At 37.8% G+C, this 21,885-nt stretch overlaps 1 protein-coding gene across 6 annotated transcripts in view; it reads left to right on the forward strand.

Moving 5' to 3' along the window:
• The window catches only part of gdpd5b (glycerophosphodiester phosphodiesterase domain containing 5b), a 57,365-nt gene extending 35,481 nt beyond the window's left edge, over window positions 1-21,884 (forward strand). The window contains exons 4-18 of one of the 6 annotated variants that reach the window (XR_008642454.2): window positions 411-504; window positions 1,312-1,371; window positions 1,619-1,717; window positions 2,818-2,911; window positions 5,232-5,377; window positions 8,460-8,542; window positions 11,489-11,639; window positions 11,880-12,101; window positions 13,877-14,034; window positions 14,139-14,286; window positions 16,866-16,948; window positions 17,408-17,422; window positions 17,860-17,972; window positions 18,082-18,319; window positions 20,688-21,884. Coding sequence is in view for 2 of the 6 variants with exons in the window: in XM_055196771.2 (XP_055052746.2) it covers window positions 411-504; window positions 1,312-1,371; window positions 1,619-1,717; window positions 2,818-2,911; window positions 5,232-5,377; window positions 8,460-8,542; window positions 11,489-11,639; window positions 11,880-12,101; window positions 13,877-14,034; window positions 14,139-14,286; window positions 16,866-16,948; window positions 17,408-17,422; window positions 17,860-17,972; window positions 20,688-20,746 (1,525 nt within the window). In the remaining 4 variants the exon portion in view is untranslated. Of the gene's footprint in view, window positions 1-410; window positions 505-1,311; window positions 1,372-1,618; window positions 1,718-2,817; window positions 2,912-5,231; window positions 5,378-8,459; window positions 8,543-11,488; window positions 11,640-11,879; window positions 12,102-13,876; window positions 14,035-14,138; window positions 14,287-16,865; window positions 16,949-17,407; window positions 17,423-17,859; window positions 18,320-20,687 lie in introns of all 6 variants that reach the window. The other 5 variants (XR_008642452.2, XR_008642455.2, XM_055196771.2 and 2 more) reach the window with 5 other exon arrangements.
• The last annotated feature ends 1 nt before the right edge of the window (window position 21,885 follows it).

Genomic DNA, 21,885 nt, shown 5'->3' on the forward strand with positions numbered 1-21,885 from the left:
AGAAGTTGCAGTTTAAAAGTGCATACTTTTTATTTTTCTTGCCAAAAATGACAATCGTTTCGCTAGATAAGACCCTTATGCCTCGTTTGGGATTGTTTAGAGTCCTTTGAAACTGCAATTTTAAACTGCATTAAAACTGTTACGTTTAAAATTAGAAAAATCCTGCAATGTTTCCTCAAAAAACATAATTTCTTCTCGACTGAACAAAGACAGACATCAACATTTTGGATGACATGGTGGTGAGTAAATTATCTGGATTTTTTAAGAAAATGGATTAATCCTTTAACTGGTGGACCAGCGAGCTGCAGGAACTTTGCCAATGTCATGGGTTCGATTCCAAGGTAACACGACTGTTATATTAAACTTTTCCTTAAATTTCCTAACTTTTTGCCAACATTGTGCTCATGCAGGTTTTTATACAACCGTTCAGGGGAGTGGAGTGATGGAACTGTTCCCATACTTGCCACCACAGCAGCTGGCTTCACCTATATTGCATTTTTAATGGTAAGCTATGGGTGGTTTTATATTAGGTTCGATTGCCTGCTCCGAACCCGAGTTCAATGGCTCCCCCGTCCCTCTTCCCCCACTGGTCTCTGTTCACATTATAATATTTCGTTCTGAACCACGGTACACTTGCGTCATCAAACTGCAGCTGTTACTAGGCAGTGGCTATAAAAGAGAAAGCGCTAAAATGGACAGAGTTGTTTGAATCCTCATTCTTCTTTATTTGAACCTTTGGTTTTGTTATCAAAGAATAATTGACAGAAACCCACTTGCATCTGTCTGCTGCAAAAGTACTTAAATTGTACAAAAGAAATGATGATTGCGGAGGCAAGCAGAAAATGAACAGAAATTATGTTTACAGTTTGTCATAGATATCCGCAAGCGCTTGTCATCAATGTTAATGAGCACAAACACGCCCGCACGCATCATTAATAGTGGTTCACTTACGCGATTTTGTTGGATTGTGTTCCTATCAGCAGCGGACAGTACCACAGTCCATGCGGACCGCCCTTTTTAGGTGAACTTGGGTGTTCACATCCTAATTCCTAACTAACCAAACTCTGATATGAAATGGACCCGGGTGCTAATGTGAAAGGTTGCACTAATACAGTATGGCTTTGCAAAACCTCTCCAGATTCACCAAAGGCTAACTGTCTTTGACAGACGTGTGTGCACATGTTGACTAGTTCACCATTCAGCAATGTTTTGGCTCTCTACCACACATATCGCTTAATCTGAACAAATACTGCTTTTTTGCATGTCACTTTTTTCTGAAATGATATTTGTCCTTTCTCTGGTTTGTTGCAGATTTTAGCTCTGTGTCATGTAGCTGTCGGTCAGCAGTTAAATTTGCACTGGCTCCACAAGGTATTTATCAACCTCTCAACCGTTCTTATTCCTCGAAAAGATAAAGAGAAGTTTGTTTGCTTGTGCAAGACAGACCAAATTAACCTTGACACTGTCACAAACATCCTGTTATGCCCCGAGGATTTCTGTCTGCTGGCAGTGTAAAGCAGTCTTTCTTGTTTGGTTATGAACGAATATGGTGCATTGTGGTTTTGATTTGTTTATGCAGAATACATAGCAATATTGGAAACTATGTTTTGTTTGCTAGATTGGTGTGACGGTTGCTTTGCTCACAACAACAATTGGCGTTATATCGGTCACTCAGATGTGGGGAGAAGAATGGGATGTAGTTTGGATTTCCCTTCAGGTATGTTTATGTATACACCGTATAAGGGTCAACATATATACCCCAGCTGTCACTTATGGCGCTTTTCCGTTGCATAGTACCCCACGGTTTGGTTTGTGTCAGGTCGGGTCAGCTCACCTCACTTTGTCTTGGTTAGCTCTTCCATCAAGTTGGAAGTGGGAGTGGGAGGGATTATAGGCGTGTAGTTATATTTGTGCTGCCTACTGCTGTGACATAATACATGTGAGAGCGTCGTTGTACATTCCCATACATTAATTTATTTCTCAGTCCGCCACAAAATTAAAATTGACCACCACAAATAGATGTTTGCACATAGCGTTTATCACTACTTTCTATACAAACACAGGTGGCGTCAGTCGATGCGCTCCACTGAGCCTCATTTAAGTTGCATTTAAGCATATATGCGGTCGTGCGTTTTGCGAATGTGCCGCCACAAACTGCAAGTCTGCAAAAAAACACGGTGTTTGTGATTCTCAACCTGTGGATGTTTTTCATCGCTAAAAGGGAGTTTGGGAACTTACAGCAAAGGACAGATGACAACAGGTTTACTCAAGACAGCGCAAGCTAGCATGAAGGTAAAGCTAAATTTTTACATTATAGCGATGACGCTGGTACTGATTATTTTTCAGATCAAAACTGTTTTCGCGTCAGGTTTTGGTATTAGCTCGGGTTGCTTGGAACCCCAACCGAGGTGGTACTAAAAAAGTATTGTGTACTACGTACACCCAGTGGAAAAGCCCTCAAAAGTAAGCTGACCCGACCCAAACCAGACCGTGTGGTATTATGCAATGGAAAAGCGCCATTAGGCAGTACCCTTTTTAAATGTCCTAAATGTACCTACCATTAGCCATTAGGTACAGATGTACATGTATACATATACATTGGAATCAGTATAAACTCTTTAGGTCCAAAGCTTTACTTTTTGAAAGGGATTTTGATTTTTTTTCTGACAGTGTATGTCTAATCTCAAAATTCGCATGAATCAGATTGATCTACTATAAGGTTCCTCTAGGTGTTGCATTACTGCTGTTGTATTTACATTTATTGTAAATGTAGTGTGTTGTACTATAACAGATATGAATGCCTTTATTCTTGTTCAGGCCACAGGTCCGTTCCTGCACATTGGTGCTTTAGCTGCGGTCACAGCTTTGGCCTGGCTGGTAGCTGGACAGGTGGCACGAGCAGAGAAAACCAGTAAGCCTGCATCCACTATCTCGTCTGACTGATTCTGAATCAGTTATGAATCACTATCGATGTTAATTATTAAAGGGAGAGTTATGAGGAAATCCACCATACCCATCGATACATTCTTCTGTCCTGTCGTCAGAGTGACGTGTTATCTCAACTCAACTCAATAAGCTGCTTGTTTCATGTTACATGTTTTTGTAGCGAAATTAAAACACGGCTATCGATTTCTCATTTCAGTTTAACCAAGCCTATCCGATTCTATCAAGCACACATTTAACTGGCTTATCGTATTTAAGTAACCAGACGCTTTTACTCATTATCAAAATTAGAAGTTCCTGAGGGACAAACACAGTGAGGTTTAGAGATCATTAGGACAAAATACACACTAAATTCATTCGATTGGGAACCTGGCTTTCTTAATCAGACATACCTAAGCATACCTTAAGCAAGTGCTTCTAGCTACGCAAGGTACTTTCACATATCACTGCAAATGTGTCAGAACAAATTTATAATGCATCGGAAAAACATTTTGCTTTCTCAGTGTTGCCTCAGGGGAAGTTATAATGCATTAGCGTAAACGGTCTTCTTCTTCTGAAAGTTTTCTCTTTCAAGTCAGCTCAGCTACTTTTATCAACAGTATGAAGACAATCTTGCTTTATCAGCAGTCACACCCCTCAACTGTTGACATGTTTAAAACCAGCTGCAGTTATACAAGTTTCGGTTTCAATGCCTGCAATCTGTAGGAGGCTTCTTTGTATACGTGTCTGTGGTCTTTAAAGGTACCCCGACTATGAAAATTGTATGCTTTAATACTTTATATTTGCCTTCAACTACTAAATTTCATTGATAGAAACGATAAATATTTTCCTAATGTTAAATATTACTTAAAAAAAACCCAATGTGTAATACTCATTTAAACCTATGGAGGCTGCCATTATGATAGGCATTCTGTAATTAATGACATGTAATGGTTGTTGTGAAATATAAATACCGTTTACTATAGTAAATACTATGGTATCTTATATAGTTTTTATTGTAAGATTTTTTTTATTTCCTACTTGCACATTCTTACCTCTCAGATCTTCTTTCATTAGTATGTTTTCTGTATTATTCTTCAATTGTTATTCTATGTGAAAGGGCCAAACGGAAAACCTGATTCTGCATATTTAATAAAATTCGGACCAAATACCGCCACCTGCTGTTTGTGTGCAGTTATAGCTCTCATCTTCTGTTTTACATAATTTTATAATCATACTGATTGAAGACATGTTTATCTCGCTGTAGCGTTAATAGAACGGGTTTTATTGCAACCATTTGACGTCATGTATAGTGATGAAAAACAAAATGGCAGCCTCCAAGTTAAAAATATTTTTTTCAAGGTTATTAAAGGAGCATTTCACCCATAAAAACATTCATCTTTATTAAAAGTGGATCATATTTGTAGTGGAAATGTAACGTACATTTCGAATTTGGTGCCTATTTGACCGAGAAAATGAGTGTTTGTAGTCTCACCCCCTCTACAAAGATAAAGGACTTCCTTGTTTCAATGATGCAAAATGATGATTTTTACATCATTGAAAGAAGGAAGTGCAACACTGAAATCCATATTTCTCCCATCTCAGGGGAAACAGAGGGAATGATGCATGACCATTGAAAAACATGACTGGGTTTCTAACTATACACCGCTTAATGCAAATGGGTGAAGTGTCCCTTTAAAACTATGACATTTTTAAGGTTTTATTTTCACATTCATATTACTAATATCAGTGTTAATCTTTTAAAGTCACCTTTGGGATAAAACGAAAAACTGTAATTTGTTTTGGAATATTTTGGTATTTTTACAAATGACTTATCTGTGAGCTTCATTACTTAAAAATGTATGTGCCCTCATAATCTTTAATCAAAAACTCAAATCTCCTCTCCTCCTCAAAGCGATCTCTCTTTGCTTCCGGTCATGGTATGGCAGGTCATGGTATGGCAGGTGGGCGGGGTCCGGGAGAAGATAATTGCGATCCAATCAGATCTTGATGGACTAATTCAAATCCAGCCCTACCTTATTTCATTTCAGAAGCCAGATTCACACGGATATACGTCACCACGGGAAAAATTAGGCAACTGCTACTTTCGTTTCATGGGGACTTTAAACCATACATGTGTTTTATAACCGGGGTACATTTTAAAGCCAAGTTTTATGTTTCATTTCGGGAAAAAAATTACATCCGTCTCTTAGTTATAGCAGAGCAGATGTGGTCATTTAAATAAAGCTATTTTAAAGCTTTTATATTTGCCAGTGTTTATAAGAGAATTGTATCCAATCTTCTGGTAGGCTTCCAGGTGATGGTTCTCCTCATCTACCTGAGCGTTCTCCTCACACTCTACTTCATTCCTCTGTCGATCACCTCACCCTGCATCATGGACCGCGGGAGTCTCAAATCAGCCCCCGCCATCATCGGCCATCAAGGAGCTCCAATGGTAAGCAGCCAGGATCTTCACTAGATGCTACACTGCAGTGTAATCCTTTCTTTCCTCTGCTATCTTTTGCTGTCTCCATTTATCTTTCTCATATTTCTCTCCCTTGCTTCTCATGGCTATAAATAACTCAGGAAAGAGCCACTGAGATGCTCTCTGTAGGCGTATATGAAGGTTGTTGGTTATGAAGGATTTTTCCATACTCATACACCCTTGTGTATTTTGTTCTATAGTGGGTGATGTATTGACATGAACATGCTGCTACTGTTTAGGTGGCACATAAAAATGCATGTTCCTACACATTCGTAGTCAAAACGACTTTGCACACTGCATTTAGTATCCTGGGTTCACTTTTTAAGGGAAAACACCACTGTTTTTCAATATTTTATTATGTTTATACCTTATCTTATACGAATGAATACATGCCTATCTTTTTTCAATGAGTGCACTATATCTTTGTACAGCACGTTAAGATTGTGTTAGCATTTAGCCTAGCCTTATTCATTCCTTAGGATCCAAACAGGGATGAATTTAGAAGCCACCAAACACTTCCATGTTTTCCCTATTTAAAGACTGTTACATGAGTAAGTATGGTGGTACAAAATTAAATGTGGCGATATAAAATGAGAACTATATTGTATGGCAGAAGAGCACTTAGATTGCAGCACTTTGACCTCGGGTGCAGTAATATTGATAGTTTGGTGGCTTCTAATATCACGCCTGTTTGGATCCTAAGGAATAAATGGGACTAGGCTAAATGCTAACACATTCACAACACGCTGTGCAAAGATTAAGTTCACGTATTGAAAAAAGATAGATATTTAATAATTTGTCTAAGTTGAGGTAAGAACATAGTAAAATATTGAAAATGGTGGTGTTTTCCTTTAACCTCTTTAAAACACAGGTTAAAGCCAGTTTTATTTCTCTCCCAAAAAAGGATGTCCTTTTATCCCCAAAATACACCCGTCTGGTCCATGCTTTTTTTATATAAATTTGAGATAACCAGAATGTTGCAACATTCCCACAAATATCTGACCCTGCCTTTAAAAAACAGGCTTATTATCTAATATAATCTATAGTTTGACTTCAATTGTTGATTTTTTTATTAATTATAATCTTTAGTCAATATTAAATATATTAAGGTTATATTTTCCCAGACTGTCTTTACATTTATGATGATTTTATGTTGAAAACAGGAAATCGCTAAAAATATTTTAGCTGGTTTTTCACATTCAGGGTCACATATGTGACTAAAAGGCTGTTAACACTTGGAATCAACATGGGTTTTCGTCGACCGGATCACAAGTGGACGAGGTTAAGGCCAGGTGTAAACGGTGTTCAAAACGTTTTGAGCTCGTCCACTTTCGACCACTTTCAACCACATCCAGAGGTGGTCGAAACCACTTTCGATCAGATCGCTTTGAAGTTGCGGAACGCACATGTGGTTGAATGCGTTCGAACAGCCACCCGCGACCGCCTTCTCTCCGCCCATTTATCTAATCTGAGGTATTAAACACAAGTTTTACGTCTTTTTTGACTACTGGCGTGAACATTCGGTGAACAGCGCTATTTTTAGCCTTTCATTGATAAAACTAAGCAGCTGATCTCCGTAGTTTCGTTTTGAAAGCGTGTGAAAGTTGCGCGATCCTATTTCATCAATTGCGCTGAAAATTCAAAGAAAGCTCTTACATACTCATGTACAAAACACTGTGCAGCATGTTTACTTGCTAAACAAGCAGTGCACTCCGACATAATATTAGTTTGCGTCCATATAAACTCATAATTACTCCCGCTCGGGTTTGAATGACAACAGAGAGACGCGCCCACCGTCTCACAAACCACCCCCTCATAGAATTCAGCACAGAAGCGGTCGAAAGTGGACAAAAGAGAGGGATTTAAATACCAGGTGTAAACGTAATGTGTCTCTCTCGTCCACTTGTGATCCGATCGATGAAAACACCTCTTAATACAAAGTGTAAACAGCCCCTAAGAATGCTAACCTAAAGTTAATTTAAGTGTGTAGTATATCTCAAAACCTGACTACCTTCGATTCACTAAAACAGTGCAGTATACACTCTCAGAAATAAAGGTACAAGAGGGTACAAACATTGTTACTGGGGCATTATCTTTTCAAAAATTGCACCCAAAAGGTACATATGGGTACCTCAAAAGTTACGCATTGGTACATATTTGTACCCAAATTGTTTCTAGTAGGACCTCCCAGTGCCAGCTTTTGTACCTTTTTCTTTGTATGAATAATATAAAACATAAAACAAACTTAACCCCCGAGTTAACATAATCCTGGGTTCATTTGGTTCATGTTTCACACTTTCTAATGTCAAAATAAAGAGAAAATTAACAAATTCCAGCGTTCTGACTTGTGGCGAGCCACAACTCCTTGTTAGTTTAGCCCACAGTGCTATACAACAATTCAGCTGGCCGTTTAATGAACGACATGTAATAATCATCTATTTTTGGAAGAACATAATGATCTGGTGAGGGTGCCACTCCTAGCTACAGCTGTAAACAGTCGTAGTTTAGGTCGAAAACAAGCCTGCACAACACCACATGTTGTTGCATTGACCACCACGACATTAAATGCCAGCATTCGAAGGCGAGGACCATAACCGTAAGTGCTCTCCAAAGACACAACACATGGCTCCAGTTGATCTATATTGTATTCTTCTCATCTTCTAATGCTTTAAAACAAGCGTCTCGCCCTCATTCTGCATGAACCTCACGTGCACAAGTACATCAAGCCCTGCTGTGTGTAAATGATCTCAAGTTGCTGCCTGCATGCCATTGCATGAGGAGGGAACCACCAAGGAGCCATAGATTGTGTATTTGGCCAGGCCCTCGAGCACTCTATAAAGCCTCCATGAGATGAGTTATTGATTTATATCTACGCATATAACAGAAAGGAGATTTGGCAACTGCACATTTTTGAGAGTTATAGGGTTTCAAAGCTCAAATGTGACGCACTTTTCATGGTATCAAATATTTACAATAAATATACATTTTAAATAAATATTTAAAAAATATTAAAGCCAAAAAACTCCCTCTTCTGTCTCTGTTTCACTTGCAGATAGCACCGGAAAACACTCTCCTGTCCTTCAACAGAGCTCTACAGAGAAACGTAGGCGGCCTGGAGGCGGATGTGGCCATCAGGTATTCATTCATTCATTCATTCATTCTGTCTCGTTCACTTCCTCTTGGTACAGTTAAATCAATACAGATATAGAGCTTTGTACAGTGTGTGTCAAATCTAAAGGCACAAGGCCACAATGTTTGTCTGTGAGTGTGAATCCTTGTGTGACTGCGGTAATGAGTGGTTGGCGTCTCTTGTGCACCAGAGTACATAGTAATTGAACACTGGGACAGACAGACAGTTTAAAAGAAGTGCCTTAAGCTATAATCTAGTCTGTCTGCTTAACACTTTAGATAATGGAGCAGAAATTGTCCATCTGTTGTTTGTGATTTATCTTGGTTGAAGACAATTAGGCTATCACTTGGGCATTTTAGATTTGGATATTGCTGTTTCTTTCTCTTTTGACTTTATATTTAATTATTATTTTTTTAATTTATAGTTACTAGGGATTTCAAAATACAGATGCACGTACTTTGATATCATATTTATAATCATGAAGATCATATATATATATATTTTTTTTGCTGTAGCCATAGTACCGTATAATACACTTGTGACCCTGGACCGCAACACCAGTCACAAGTCGCACGGGTACAGTATATTTGAAGAGTTTGGTTCCAAAACGCTATAAATCCATTTTGACTAATTTTGGTGAAAACGTGTTTTCTACACCAAGAAAGTGACAAGATGAAAACCACGTTTTTCTGTTAAAAACTTTCACATAGCATCTTTAGTTTATAATAACATTAAAAATTCAAATCCATCATTTGATTTTCAAAGATTTGTTATAAAAACTAATTATTTTTTCCGCAAAATGCAATAAATCTATTTATAAATGTGCATTCATCTTTGCCATGTTATGTTCATTTAGTTGAAAAATAAACATTAAGGCACTAATCAAAACACTTACTTTGTCATATTAAGAACACTGTCATTGCTGCTGTCATCTTTGGGATATCGTCGCTGAACTTTTTTGACAGCGATCAACTGTAAAATCTTTTGGTCCTGCACGATTTTCGTTGACTTTAGAGTAAAATAATGTAAAGTTTTTTATAAGATCACCTGGGGTCAATGTGTTAGCATGACAGAAGCTTGATGCTGTTGTATGAGACCAAGCAACAGCCGGCATTTGTCCTTCGCCAGAGTGGCTTACTTTCTTCTCCACCACAGAAAAGCACCACAGGTTTATCAATGCCATCAAAAGTATTATTTTGTTTTTGTTTGTTTGTTGATCACAAAGTACAAAGTAGATGAGGAAAACTATGATTCACTGTGTATTCAACGCACCGTCATTAATGTTTACAATGTGTGGAATGGTGTGCTGTGATTTCTTGAGTGGATTTATTGCATTCTGCAGAGAAGGAGGACTGGCGTTTATTGCGTTTTGTGAAAAAAGAGAGAAAAGATGACAGAATAACACGACGGATATCAGACTTTGCGTAAAATAAAAAATGTACTTTTTAATACTGATACAATCAGACCTGATACAATACTGATTTTGGTGGTAATACATTTTTTTTAAAATGCCGTTTATCGCGTTTTGGAACCAAACTCTGCATTGTAGCATTAGGTATGTATGGGTTAAAATTATTGATTTCTTTTATGCCAAAATTCATTAGGATATTAAATAAAGATCATGTTCCATGAAGATATTTCCTAACGTTAATATATAAAAATGTATTTATTAGAGATGCACCGATATATCGGCCAGTAATCTGTATTGGTCGATCAAAGCAATTTTTCACACAATCGGCTGTTGCTCGATAGTTTAAAAACTGCCGATAGTCTTGGCCAATATATATATCCTGTCAATCAAAAGAGAACAGGAAATGCAATGAAATTGAGCTCTGTGTATAGAAAATGTAAAGAAATATTACTAGTTTATTGTTTAATATTAATGATCAATTTATAAATTAACTAGTAAATGTAATCTTCAGAACTTAGTTAATGCAAGTTAATATAGCCACTAAACTAGGTCGCCGTGATTTCACCAAGCAAGATGTGATCCTGGATCAACACTTTTTGTTGATCCTGGATCAGTGTTTTAATCAAAGATACCCCAACCTACCCTTATCTCAATCCCTCACCATTTTACAACCCTCAAATGAGTGTGAAAAAATAGTTTGAGGAGTATTTCTTAAAAGCCCCTAACCCAATCCTAAACCTAACATATACACTAATCCTGCAATCTGATTGGTGAATGAAAATGTTTATCCTGGACCAACAACGGTTTTGAACCAGGATCACATCCTATTTGGTGAAATCACGTTCACCACCAAACTATTGGCATCGGTACTGGCAGATATCAGTCTGAATAATCTGCTATCGGTATTTGTTGAAAAGTTTCATATATGTGCATTTCTAGTATTTATCATTAGTAATATGTGTTGCTATGCACTTCATTTGGAAAACTTTTAAAGTGATTTTTCTCAACATTTGTCCTATCCAACCATACATCAATAGAAAGCTTATCCATTGTGCTTTCAGATGATGTATACATCTAAATAAAAAAATTAACCTTATGACTGGTTTTGTAGTTCAGGGTCACATTTATGAATGTATAAATTAATCCTTGTGGTAATTTGGTACAGTGGGGTAACACATCTGAAATCTTGGGTTTTTGTGGCTTAGTTGTTAAATATCTGCACATGCTATTCAGAATGGGTGGTTTATGTTGTAGTCTGAAAGTGCTCTTAAAGAGGCATTTTACGTAAGGTTGTGAGTTATTCTGGGTAAAGATATCCACTAAATAAAGAATAATGGAATGTGGTAAAACTCTTTTTGTTGCATAACATTACCTAAGTGCATTCGGATGTTTTTCTGTCAATCACAGCGTAAGACCGTGCACAGTTTATCTGTCTTATCAGCAGTGATGCCAGGTTGAGCCTTAATGGAAGGGCTTTCTCAGTTGCAGTTTAAGTGCTGTCTAATCACATACACCGCTGTGCAACTGTCTCCGGCTGCAGTCTAGATGGTGTGCCATTCCTCATGAGAGACCGGACGTTGAGAAGAACCACAGATGTCGAAAAAGTGTTTCCAGAGAGACAGTACCATGATGCTTCACTTTTCAACTGGACTGACCTGCGCTCTCTGAACGCTGGCCAGTGGTTTATTAAGGTGTGCATAATTTTGACTCAAAGTAATGCCTGTAATAAAACTTAGTAATAAGCTTTATGGTATGCATGCAACATTTAAAGAAAGGCAATACCAATTAGATTTTTAAAGACAAATTATAGAGAACGCAAACATTCAAAATTCCTCAATAATGTAAGAAAATGTTTCTTTTTATGCATTACTTTCATCAAAATATGCCTATGGCTCTTTACGTACTAGACTAACAGATTTTTTGTAACACAGGATGATCCTTTCTGGACCGTGAAGTACATGTCAGTGTCTGAACGCTTGTTAGTGGGGAACCAGACAGTGTGCAGCCTCGAGGACATGCTCAAACTAGCTGCTCGGTCCACAACCTCCGCCGTATTCACACTGCGTAGACCGCCGCCTGGCCACCCCCACCACCTCGACTGGGTCAACCTCACCCTAGACACTGTCCTAAAGTCAGGAATACCACAGCAGCAGGTTAGATTTGAGGAAGTGATGCTCACATTTACTACTGAAATTCTCATTGTCTTTGGTTGGACAAATGTGTAATTTAACCTCCTAAAACCTGGTGTGTCCACATATGTGGACATCACATTTTTTATTGGATGCACCATAATACTTAATTCTGTGTAACTAGAACCTGTTGTACACAAACGTGGACAATTACACTGCTTCATGTTCAAAGAAAAATATTTGGTTGTTATTGGTTCTTTTTAACCCCCAAATAGCTGGAAGAAATTTGGAAAAAAACTAAGCTCAGGTCTTAGGAGGTTAAATGTCTGTGGGGCCGTTTCACGGATATGGTTTTTCCTAATCCAAGACTAAAATGCATGTTTGCGCTGCCTTAAAGGAATAGTCCATTTTCTTAAAAGAAAAATCCAGATAATTTACTTACCACCATGTCATCCAAAATGTTGATGTCTTTCTTTGTTCAGTCCAGAAGAAATAATGTTTTTTGAGGAAAACATTACAGGATTTTCCTCATTTTGGTGGACTTTAATGGACACCAACAATTAACACTTAACTCAACACGTAACAGTTTTTTTCAACGGAGTTTCAAAGGACTACAAACGATCCCAAACGAGGCACAAGGGTCTTGTCTGGCGGAACGATTGTCATTTTTGACAATAAAAATAACAAATATACACTTTTAAATCACAATTTCTCGTCTAGGTCCGGTCCTGAAAGCGTCAGCGTGACCTCACGCAATACGTCATGACGTCAAGAGGTCACAGAGGACGAACGCGAAACTCCAACCCAGTGTCTACAAGTGGTTGAAAGAGGACCGTTCCGACATTGTTGTATGTCAACTGATACTAATTAATGTCTTTGTGGTAGTTTATTGTTTAAAATGGTCCGCAAATGTGCGTTTTATATATGTAACAAGTGACCTCCCTACGTCACTACGCATTTACGTTAGGTCGCGCTGGACTGGACCTAGACGAAAAGTTGTGGTTTAAAGGTGCATGTGTTTTATTTTTCTTGTCAGGAATGACAATCGTTTCGCTAGACAAGACCCTTATGTCTCGTTTGGGATCGTTTATAGTCCTTTGAAACTCCGTTGAAAAAACTGTTGTGTGTTGAGTTGAGTGTTGGGTGTTGGTGTCCATTAAAGTCCATTGGGGTTAGAGAAATCCTGCAATGTTTTCCGCAGGGAACATGGTTTCTTCTGGACTGAGGGAAGAAAGACATCAACATTTTGGATGACATGGTGGTGAGTGAATTGTCTGGATTTTTCTTTTAAGAAAATGGAATAATCCTTCAATTTAAAAAACACCTTGTACTGACGTATCTTTACATATAGCAGTGCCATTGTTTTGTTTCAAGATGCACACCTGTATTGTTTTTTGTAAGATTGTTTGTACTTAAATGAATGTCCTAATATAGCTAAGGCCCAGTCCTGTCTTAATCTAAACCCGGTCTGGAAAACCACCCCTATACCTTTAATTGTGTTGTGTATTTACGCCCTCTAGCTGTTAATATAATATATTACATTTATGAATTTGGCAGATGCTTTTATCCAAAGTGATTTTACAGTGCATTCAATCTATGCATTTTTTTTAAGGCAATATATCTGTTCCCTGGGCGAACTGATGATTTACATTGCTACTGTAACGTGATGCTGTGCCCACTGAGCCCAGAAACAACTATGAAGTAGCTTTTTTCTCCACCAGTGTTGTAGTTGAATAAAGTAATGTCATTTACATCAACTGTGTTGCTTTTTTAATTTGCAGTTGTGTTTGTGTGTGTAGGTGATGTGGACTGTGGACAGTGACAGAGAGATGGTAAGGCAGGTGGCTCCAGATTTACAGCAGACCTCTTTGCAAAAGTTGCCCTTCAATACACTTCATCATAAAGGCATCAGTGGAGTCCTGCTGCGCTACAATCAAGCATCTGCCGAAGACATCCGGTACGCTCCTGCCCCACTTCCACTCCACCTGATTTCACATACAGGATCTGTTTGAGAAACAATGCATTCATTTTGTCTTTTTGTACATGTGTTTATTTGATTAGGCTTTATAATGAACAAAACATCAGTGTTGTACTGTATTCGGTGAATGAGCCGTGGCTGTATTCTCTGCTGTGGTGCAGCGGGGTGCCGACAGTCTCCTCTGAAGCGCCGCAGGTGTTGGGGAAGCTGCACTCTCCACTTTGGCTCATGGTATAAAGCTCTGATCTGCTTGTCGCCACCTCATTAGGCATAATGGAAATAGTGTCACATGACACCAAGCCGTCACTTGGCTATGGCTCATTGATCAGCATCTGCTACTTTTGTCTTTTTGGCAAAATATGAGCTGTTATGTAATATAATTAAATAATTGTATATATCAATATAAAATAGTATGCATGGTAAAGACCATTTGTATATATTATTAATTTTAGGCTTAAAGGAAAACACCACGTTATTACCTTATTACCTTCGACCTCGGGCGCAGTAATATTGACGGAAGTTTGAGCGAAAAGGGGAGTAGTCAGGAGTGATGATGTTACTGCACACCGAGGTCGAAGTGCTGCAAGCTAAGTGCTCTTTCATTTTTTTTTTGTGCCACCATATTTACTCGTGTAACTACTCATGTAACAGTCTTTAAATAGGGAAGACATGGAAGTGTTCGGTGGCTTCTAAATTCATCACTGTTTGGATCCCAAGGAACGAATGGGGCTAGGCCAAATGCCAACACATCCACGACGCGCTGTACAAAATTAAGTGGACGCTTTGAAAAAAGATAGGTATTTTTTTTATTTTTTATTTTTTTTATCATTAGCATTTTATTAAATTTTTTTGATCATCACTGATACATTATAAACAACATTGTATTCCCTTCATGCTTTCCAGCATAACATGTATCCCGCAATGATGATACATTTTAAATAAACATAAATTATTACTATAAAGAAAGAAAAAAAAAAATACATTCAAAATAAATATTTTCTAACATGCACCACGTTCTCATCTAGTAGCAATATATTGCACATATAATCCCCATTTTGCCAAATATTTGTCCGCCCCGGCATTAATATTGAAACAAATTTTTTCATATGAAGCCACTTTTGCCAATTCTATACTCCACTCCTGAAAGGAGGGCTCACCTGCGTTCTTCCAATTTCTCATTATTATTTGTTTTCCTACCATTATACTGGTTTGGATGAAGTCTGCAACTCCACAGTTAGCTGTCATTTGTGGATCATTTAAAACATATAGCCTCGGGCAAAACTCCAACGTAGTCTGGGTAATGTTTTCAATACAGTCATGAATCTTTGACCAATAATTCTTAATCATAGAACATTCCCAGAACATGTGAAAAAAAGTTCCTTCCGAGTTGCTACATTTCCAACAGTCTGGATTATCCCTCAGCTTCAACCTATCAAAAAAAGATAGGTATTTATTGATTTGTCTAAGTTGAGGTAAGAACATAGTAAAATATTGAAAAACGGTGGTGTTTTCCTTTAACATATAGAATATTAAACATTTTCATAATTTTTTTTACAGTCTTGTAATATTTTAAGGCTGCTTTTTACTACCGTATGTTATAAAGGAATAGAGTGCCGCAGGGATGACATTATTTTTGTAGGCCAACCCTGAAAGTTAGCGGACACTGGTTACCTTGCAGAAAAAGCCCATTCATTTTTCCCATAGACTTTTGGATAATCGCAAAAAAATAAGCTCTGTGTTTAACAAAAGTTAAAGGGAAACTCCACTTTTTTTGAAAATAGGCTAATTTTCCTACTCCGCTAGAGTTAAACATTTGATTTGTATCATTTTGGAATCCATTCAGCTGATCTCCAGGTCTGGTGATACCACTTTTAGCATAGCTTAGCATAATCTATTGAATCTGATTAGACCATTAGCATTGCGCTATAAAATAACCAAAGAGTTTCAATATTTTTCCTATTTAAAACTTGACTCTTCTGTAGTTACATCGTGTACTAAGACTGACAGAAAATTAAAAGTTGCGAATCGCTAGGCAGATATGACTAGGAACTATACTCTCATTCTGTTTTAATAATCAAGGACTTTGCTGCTGTAACATGGATGCAGGAGGCACAATGATATTACACGGCGCCCGAAAATAGTCCCCTTGGTAACTTTCAATAGCAGGGGACTATTTTTGAGCACTGCGTAATAGGAAAATATATCTAAATTCTTTGGTTATTTTTGAGCGCGATGCTAATGGTCTAATCAGATTCAATGGATTATGCTAAGCTATGCTAAAAGTGGTACCGCCAGACCCGGAGATCAGCTGAATGGATTCCAAAATGATAAAAATCAAATGTTTAACTCTAGGGGAGTTGGAAAATGAGCCTATTTTCAAAAAAAGTGGAGTATCCCTTTATAGACGGTTACATGCTTTGTCCAACAAGTTAATCTTCACAGATGAATACAAATTTGATGCATTTTGAAATGTAAATGCGTCTACTAAAAACATAATTAAAAGTTGATTCATAAAAGTTGTGTTCATCTGTAAAGACAAACTTGTCGGACAAACGTGCAAATGTCAAACTTTTGTTAAACACAAACCTTAATAAGTCTATGGGAAAAATGAATTGCCTATTTTGCAAGGGAACCAGTGTCCTAGTAACTTTTGGGTTAGTCTACAAAATATGTCATCCCTGCGGCACTCTATTAATTTTCTTTATTATCTACATTTTATTCGATGTCTTTACCTTCATTTGCTTGGTAGATAGTGCCATCTAGTGGTGCCTTTGTCTCATTAACATTTGCATGTCTCATTGTTATTTCAGACTCCAGATGAGTACTGTTTGATATGGATCTTCACTGATCTCATCTCCTTTGCTGTAGTTTTGGGAATATTTGTATTCCAAAAGTAAGTGTGCACTCATTTGAATTTGTCATTTTGTCATGTTTTTATCCAGTTTTAGTCTATAATAAGATTTAGGAAACATAACAGAAAATAACCATAACATTGATAGTTATTATTGGTTATACAGTATGGTTGCTTTTTTTCTTTCTCTCTCTCTCCCTCCCCTCGATCCCTTTTTCTTAAAATAAATATTATTGCTTTACTATATTATCTTTTAATTTATTTAATATGCTTTCTATATCAGCATCACTGGTAAATGTATTTCCTAACTGTAAAATGAATATCTCAAATGCAATGAGGCTCTGTGGATAGTCTGCATTTACTGCTTGCCATACGCGTACATCTGCTTCTTTTAAACTGACCTTTTGATTCTCTCCTTTTCTTTTAATCTTTTGCTTCTCTTGAACCTCTCCTCCTCTTCTCGCTCTCTGCCTGATGTGCATGCATTCTGGCATCTCTCAGCTATCACTTGATCAGGTAATTGGGTCACTAGTACTATTGGCCCATGCAGCCACTGTGAATTTCCCTTTCTTGCCCCTCTTTCTCTGTTTAACCTTTTTCTTTATATCTGTCTCACCATCTTCCTGTATTCCTTGTTGTCAGTGCTACTACTAACACGTTTTACTAAACCGCAGCCCACACCTGGAGCCTTTTTACTTTAGCACTTTGTATTTGTAATTGAGGGACTATGTAAGAACTTGCAAACATGAAGCATTCAGTACTTTTTGCTAAGATCCACTAGAGGGCGATACTCATTTAGAAATGATTTGTAGTATTTGTTTTGACGGATGAATACAAGTTTATTAAAAATTATAAAACAGTAGAATACACTTTAAAATGTAATTAAAATGCATAATTTAAAGTATTTGCTGCTGATTTTGGATAAGTCATCATGGGTGCACGTCTGATCACAGGTGGAGAATGAGTGGCATGCGTAGCTACAACCCAGAGCAGATCATGCTGAGCGCAGCCGTCAGAAGATCCAGCAGAGATGTCAACATCATGAAGGAGAAGCTCATCTTCTCTGGTAAGAGCCTTCGTGCTGGTTTTTATTTAATACCGTGTGTAGTTTGTGCATGTGTCCCAAATGTATTTGCATGCCTGTGTGTTTTTTCTTTTTAAACCTCATTTTTAAGGTCAGCCACAGTAGCTGTCTATTCCCCGGGTTTGAGTCTTCTACTGTCACCCCATCTATGGTCGCATCCTTCCATCCCGTTCAATCTCATCCCTCCCTTCTCCCTCCTGTTTGTCACTGTCTGCCACCATCCCATCTCTTTCTGCATCCATCAATCCATATTCAGCTGACATCCCTCCACTTTGACGGCTCATGCAGAGTTGTAACATCAATGACTTGGTAACTGGGGTCTGCATGTGGTGAGTATGGGGGTTTAAAACAGGCCTGATCATTCAGATTTAAAGAGCGGCTACAGTTTTTGAGCTCTGCATATATAAGTAGCATTTTATAAGCAGGATTTTAAAAATTGAAAGTATAAACCCATGGTTTAGAGAGGTGTCAGTGTATCTCAAGTGTGATTACAAGTTCTTAAACTATAAATAATGACTTTCTTATTTAGTATTTTTGTCTTGATTTTAGTACAAATATATAAATTCTTGGATCAAGATGCATATTCTTGATGAGCAAAATGACCTAAGAAAGTGGGTTCCGTTTTTAGACAATAAATATAAAATTTTATTGAATTTTGTGTTCAAAACAAGCAAAAAATATCTGCGAATGCGATAAGCATTTTTTTATTCAATGTTTGTTGTTTTTTGCTTACCCCATTGTCAGATTTTTTTGCTTACCCCATTGGCAGATTTTTTTGCTTACCCCATTGGCAGATTTTTTTGCTTACCCCATTGGCAGATTTTTTTGCTTACCCCATTGGCAGACTTTTTTTGCTTACCCTATTGGCAGATTTTTTTTTGCTTACCCCATTGGCAGATAATTTTACGGAGCCCCTGGGGGGACATGGAGCGAAGATTAAATAGAGTTTAGTTTCATGTGCTCACGTGAAACTTGTGCTAAGTTTACACCAAACACGTTTTGGGCGTCAAAATCGCGTCTACCGCTCCTAGTTTGCCGCTTGAACACTTTGAATGCATTCGCGCGTGTAGAGCGGAGTAGACGCGCGGAAAAAGCAAGCATTTGACGCGCGTCCGAAGCAAAATCCGCTTCTTGTGGGAGGGGCAACTGCTGTGCGAGATGACTGATGTTACTTGTGCATTTATCAAGAGAGTTACCAGTTTGTATTGGGTAACCTTACTATAGGGGGAAAATAAACAGCGCGGGTCGATAAACGTGAAGTGTGTATTACAACTTATTAGGTTGCCCAAAGTGCTTACTTTACTCTTCCAAGCGAGGTCATTTTTATTCCTGTCTCCTCTATAGAAATAACAACTTGTGTCATATAGCTTCGAGTGACTGCTTGAGTGAGTGACTCCGGGCGGGGCTGCCACCACAGCAGCAGGCAGGCTCCTGATTGGTTAACGCGGCGTGAAATTCCGCCAAAGTTCACATTTTTCAACTCGGGTGTCAGCCACAAATTCGCGTGAACCGCAAAATGCACAAAAGCACCATTCGCGCGTACCGCGCACAACGCTCAATTTGCGCCTTTCCCGCGAGTTTCACGCGCGAATGAGGCGGAAACGCGTCTTGCGCTCCGCGCCGAACGCCTCTTCCGCGCCGCGGGACCTCCTGACGCGCGTCAACGCGTCTGCACATTGACTTAACATTGAAATCACTCGCACTTCACGCCTCTACCGCGGTTGGTGTAAACGCACCATTACATGTGCTCAAACGAAACATTCATGTGCAGATTTTTTTTTGAAGTTTAGTTTTGTGTGCTCATGTAAACCTATCACGCAAGAACGCGATAGGTTCACGTGAGCATGCGAAACTAAACTTTGACAAGAGATTCTGTACATGAAGGTTTAGCGTGAGCACATGAAACTAAACTTAAGATTTTTTTTGCTCCAATGCCACCTTATGGGCTCAGTATAGTTTTGATTACCCCATTTGCAGATTTTTTGTTTGTTTTAAGCGCAAATTCAATTAAATTGTATGTTTTTTGTCTAAATCTTAAATTTGATATTTTTTGTCTAAGGACTAGACTTGTTTTCTTGTGTCGTTTTGCTCAGCAGGATGCATCTTGATTTGAGAATTTTTAGATATTTGTACATAAAATAAGACGGAAATATTGAAGGGATAGTTCACTTTGAAATGAGGGTTCTGTCATCATTTGCTCGTCTTCGTGGTGTTCTTGACCTGTATGAATTTCTTTTTTCTGATGAACACAAAAGAAGATATTTTGAGAAATGATGGTAAACACACAGCGGATAGTGACCATGGACTTCCATAGTAGGAATAAAATATGTGATGGAATTTAATGGGTACCATCAACTGTGTGCTTACCATCATTTATCAAAATATTTTCTTAGTCATTTATCACAATACTTCCAAAATATTTTTTTCCTACTATGGAAGTCAATGGTCACTTACTGCTGTGTGTTTACCATCATTTCTCAAAATATCTTCTTTTGTGTTCATCAGAAAAAAGGAATTCATACAGGTTTGGAACAACATTGGGACGAGTGAATGATGACAGCATTTTCATTTTAAAGTGAACTATCCCTTTAAGTAAGAAAGTCATTTTGTTTTTGCAGTGCATTGTTTTTTTTTAAACATCAAGTATAAATTGTACTGTATTTTCTTAACTAACGTATTTCTTGTGTTGTTCCACAGAGGTGAGCAATGGAGTCAACACAGATGAACCGTATATGGATAATGGATTTAACTTCTAAACCAATGAAGTCGATTGGTTGTTTGACCGATGGACCAAAAGACACAGGACACATTAATCTGAGAGTTATGATTTTTCTGAAAATTATATTGCGTCCTGAATCACTTTGTTTTGGCATCTCTTCTGAACTACTAAATCGACTCCTAGTCACCCGTTTATGACGGACCCCTGTACAGAAAGTTTTTTTGTTTCTTCTGCTGTTTAGTTGCTTGTTCTTTACTTCTGTACCCAAACAGAAGTGTTCAGTTTTAAAGTTCAAAGTGCAGTTCGACTGTTGTTGACTTTTACCAAATTTGTGGCCTCTGTCCCCACTAAATGCTTGAGTAAATGCTCATTACTTGCTTCGTATTGAAAGCATGCCTGTAACATAGGGGTTTTATTTGTCGTTTTTTGGGGATTTTATTTTATTTTAATCTTCCATAGACAGCTGGTGTTTAATATAACATATGTCAATTTTTAGTTTAGTTTTTTTTATTTTGTGTGATATTCACAGTCTGATGATGCCTTCTGTTCAAACTGGTGTGAATTTAACGAATGAGGAAACAGGTGTTTACACCGTGCCTGCCTTTATCCTTTCAGTGGTGTGGTAACTTAGTTAGCAAAGCTAACATTTTGCATGTGGTTCAGCGGTATCACTTTTGGAGGCGATCACACAGCCTTACAGTGTAGGTCTTTGATATGCCATTTTAAACAGTATGGAAAATGGTGGCACATATTTTGATTTCTTATATCTGTGGTTTATTAACGATTGATAACTTGATATTAGCGACACATTCGGGTGACATTGGGAAAATGAAAACTTTAGTAGCTAAACACTGTTTATAAGGAATTTTAATGCAGTGCAATATTACATTTTAAATAACACTGTTCAAGATTTAATGAGTCTGAATATTATTCAGTAATTTTTAAGTTGTCATTTTATTTTTTCCTCCTAAGCCTTTTGTTTATTAAATGGCATTTAATGTATTAAGTACCTTGTACAGGGCTTCCCACGAGATCATGACCCCTCCATTCATATTGTAAATGTAAGACGTGACATTGTTTACAGTGGATTGTGGCGTCAGAGGACAGAGGTTAAATGATAAGTTTTTTGTATTGATGTGTTTCAGGGGTTAATCAATAAAACTGCTGGTTTTACAG

The sequence above is a fragment of the Misgurnus anguillicaudatus genome, chromosome 24, assembly GCF_027580225.2.
Source record: "Misgurnus anguillicaudatus chromosome 24, ASM2758022v2, whole genome shotgun sequence".
NCBI classification, from domain to species: Eukaryota; Metazoa; Chordata; class Actinopteri; order Cypriniformes; family Cobitidae; genus Misgurnus; species Misgurnus anguillicaudatus.